The sequence below is a fragment of the Chiloscyllium plagiosum genome, chromosome 5 (genome assembly GCF_004010195.1).
Source record: "Chiloscyllium plagiosum isolate BGI_BamShark_2017 chromosome 5, ASM401019v2, whole genome shotgun sequence".
Taxonomy (NCBI): domain Eukaryota; kingdom Metazoa; phylum Chordata; class Chondrichthyes; order Orectolobiformes; family Hemiscylliidae; genus Chiloscyllium; species Chiloscyllium plagiosum.
This window is the reverse complement of record NC_057714.1, coordinates 6,117,514-6,121,023: the sequence shown is the minus strand read 5'-3', so window position 1 is coordinate 6,121,023 and position 3,510 is coordinate 6,117,514. Positions and strand designations below refer to the sequence as shown.

Here is a 3,510-nt window from a genome sequence, read left to right as displayed (position 1 = left end):
CTATTAATTGAACAAGACTTTTAAGAAGTTATTCCAAACATTTGGCTGAAGCGCACGAGCAAAGTATTGGAGAAAAGTATGTGGCATTTGATAAAGTACTTTGCAGGGATTTATTGCACGCACAACAAATAAACTATAGGGAAGAAAACAGCTCCAATCAGCTCCGAGCTGCTGCAAGAAGCTGAGTTGCGCTGGCGGAGTATGACGGAAGTTGTAGTCCGCCAGTGCCCTCGCTCCTTCACGCGCCATGGAGCTGCCTGAAACGGGGGGGACTACAAGTCCCAGAAGGCGCTGCGAGCGGGCAGACTTGTCCAGCAGACTCCAGTGTTTGCAGCCTCCGGTCGGGCTGGCGACAAATGTTGCTCTGCTTTGGGGTTTTGCACATGGTAACGGGTGGTCACGGTGCTGTGAAACTGTTGGGAATGGCGTTGGCGATGGGTCGCAACGTGCGCATTTCCAGGAGACCTTCCTTGTAAGAGTCTTTTGTGACTGCAGTGTTTGTGGTTCATTTGGTGTGCGCGTTGTTTTTCCATGTCCTGGGGTATTCTTTCTTTTTGCCAAGTGGTTCTCACTGCCTGTGCTGGATATGAGCCGCCCTGCCACAGTTTTTAATCAGCAGTTAAATAGGCGAGCAGCTCTGTCACAGTGATTACAGCGCTCCCCTACTTTGCTACACCGATCATCGAGTTGGAAACGTTGTATCGCAACCTCCCCTGTCTCTCTGCTGGAGACGTTGTATCGCAGTGTCTGTCTGTCCACGACTTGCACAGAAGGTCTGCCCCAAGAGGGGGAGTTTGAAGAAGAAGAAGAAGAAGAAAAAAAATACGCGTTCAGGCAACACACTTCGAATGTGACAGTTCAGGAAGTGGTTTGAAATGGGTGATACCGCCACACCATGTAGAAGACTGTCGACCTGTCAGCATTAGATTCTATTAAAATTTAAAAAAAAAACACACACATACACACATCGAAGATGGCATCGAGTAACTCGAGTTTATCTGGCTCATCGGTTTCGTCAGGTAAGGAAGGAGAAGGCAAAATGACAGGTTAAGACGATGTCAAGTAGATGACATGCAAATTGAATGCTTTAAAGCGCGTTGGTAGTGATGCATGCTGAGCATGTCTGACATTTTTGTTTGAAGATCTAATCCATGGTAACATGTTATTGCCTGGAATGTTACCGTGTTTTTTTTTTAGTTTTCCCTTTTTGTTAAAAAAAACATTGAGATCACTGTTTTAGTAATATCAGCTTTTTGGCCTAGTTATACTTTGTTTTGATCGTTTATGTTAAAAGTCACTGATAACTTGCTCCATGACCCACCTTCTCCGCTCCATAAAGCATGACTTGTCTCAGCAACAGTTATAACCATAGCTTTTTTTTATAAATCGCACACACTTTAGTGGCAATAAAGTGGTTCTAGTCTGATGTACATAACTGCAATTCTTCATTAAATCTCTGTCAAATAGTAATCATAGTCACCTACCAATCGTGTAACCTGACTTGTTTACATACTAATTTAAAGCTTATAGCTACTGTAATAACATTAAACATTTAGATCTTTTAACACATGTTCTAATATAATTACAGTGCAATTCTAACATAAAAAAGTTGTTTGAAATAATTTGTTTGAGAACCCTTGATGTTTTTGCTAATTGAGTGATACAGTGATATTTAAATCTTATTTATCAGTGCATTGTTATTGAAATGACATGTAGATGTGGGTAAATACCTAGCTTCTGATTAAGATTGAAATTCTTGCTAAGGTGATGAATACTGAGAACTTCTTAAAGTGCTTGGTCTCAATTTCACATCAAAACATTGAAATTTTGGAAATTTACTAGTAGTTGGCAAGTTGTTAGAAAAGTCAGAAAATATTATAGCCACAGTAAATCATGCAAGATGTTTTTGCTGTCATTGATATTATGCACAATGGGTTTTTAAACTGTGCAAGAAGAATTGAAATAATGAGTAGAGAAGCTAATTTTAATTAAGATGGTTGAAGTTACCACCTTAATCTCTATCATCTTGCTGCTTACTTGATACATATGAAAATAATGATGATTAATAGATAAAGTGGTCTAATTTAGAGATTTCTGTTTTAAATTAAAACTGCAACATGGTTATTTAAAAACAACTTGAGTAGTATCGTGCATAATTAATGTCTAGTATATCTAAATATAAAGGTCGAATTGCTTTCTAAAAAAGGAGTATAACAACAAATCTAATAGCATTAATATGACATTAATCTTTCTTACCTATATTCTCATGTAGCCCTATTTTTATTAATAAACAGAGTAAAACTTGTAGCCTAAGATTGACCAGCTATATAAAATACTTCAATTCTCTTGAAAAGAGAAAATGTCTCAACTTAATTTTGCAAATCTCAAAAAACATTGGTGCATTGGTTAATGCATTTATCAGGAAGTAATCTTGTGAAATTGTGGACTCTGTCACTCTGAAGTATTAAGCATTTCTGAAGCTTGCTTACTTTATTACTTCTAGGAAGTGAGTCAGAGCTTGGCACCTTGCCATGAGAAAACCATGGATTGGCAACTTGATGTATTAAGTTTGTGCCACTGGTACGACCCTATGTTTGGGATTTATTCTAAAAATATAATAAAGAACTGGATGACGTTGCATTTATATTGACCTAAATACTTTTGTATATGTTCACGTATTCCTTAAAACATCTCCACTCTAGCTGGGGGTCACTGGATATTTATACTAAAAACTGAACTGAACCTGCAGTGCAGTTTTGTTTCTTATAGAAAATGCAAGTATACTGTAATTTTTCTAAGCAAGACATGACTGCTTTATTGCCACCAAGCTTTGTGTCAAAGGAAATTCTGATTGCTCCAAATTTTACCTTTGAATGTGAATAACTGAACAGATTGCACAACTTTACTTTGGAGTCTGACACTCCAGTGAGTCAGTTGGGAGTGTATTTTGGCACATTGAGGGAAACTATTATTTCTCACACATTTATATCTATCCAAAAAAGTTGAATGTAGAAAATGTAGTTTTGTTTTAATAATGGTTTTGCTAACAGTGTAGCACTGCTTTGGTAAAATGCATTTTAAAAAATAAAATTCTGCACAGGTAATGGTGGTTGAATACAATTTCCCCAGAAGTGATTGAAGGAAAGATGCTGTAATGACAGTTGACTATCCATCTGCACCTTTTTGGTGGAAAACCCCAATTCAGACAGCACTTACACAATTTTGCCGGGGGGGGGGGGGGGGTATAATCAATCCAAGTCATGGTACAGAGGCAATAAACTACATGGTACACGGAATTCACAAGGCAAAGGCCCAGAATTGTGGATTCAAATGTGTTCTTGTGAGTGCACTGTTCAAATGGTGTATAGGAATCATACATGATGGTTTAAAATCATTGCATGACTTTTATTGTAATAGCAATGTCGCTTCAAAAAGAAATTCTCTCATTGTCTGTGGTGCTGTCTCTCTCTCTCTCTCTCTCTCTCTCTCTCTCTCTCTCTCGCTCTCTCG

At 38.1% G+C, this 3,510-nt stretch overlaps 1 protein-coding gene across 1 annotated transcript in view; it reads left to right on the top strand.

The window, feature by feature from the left end:
* Positions 1-303: 303 nt before the first annotated feature.
* chn2 (chimerin 2) overlaps positions 304-3,510 on the top strand; it is a 360,252-nt gene continuing 357,045 nt past the window's right edge. Inside the window, exon 1 of the mRNA XM_043689521.1 lies at positions 304-1,019. Coding sequence (XP_043545456.1) covers positions 974-1,019 — 46 coding nt within the window. The 5' untranslated portion in view covers positions 304-973. The remainder of the gene's footprint in view (positions 1,020-3,510) is intronic.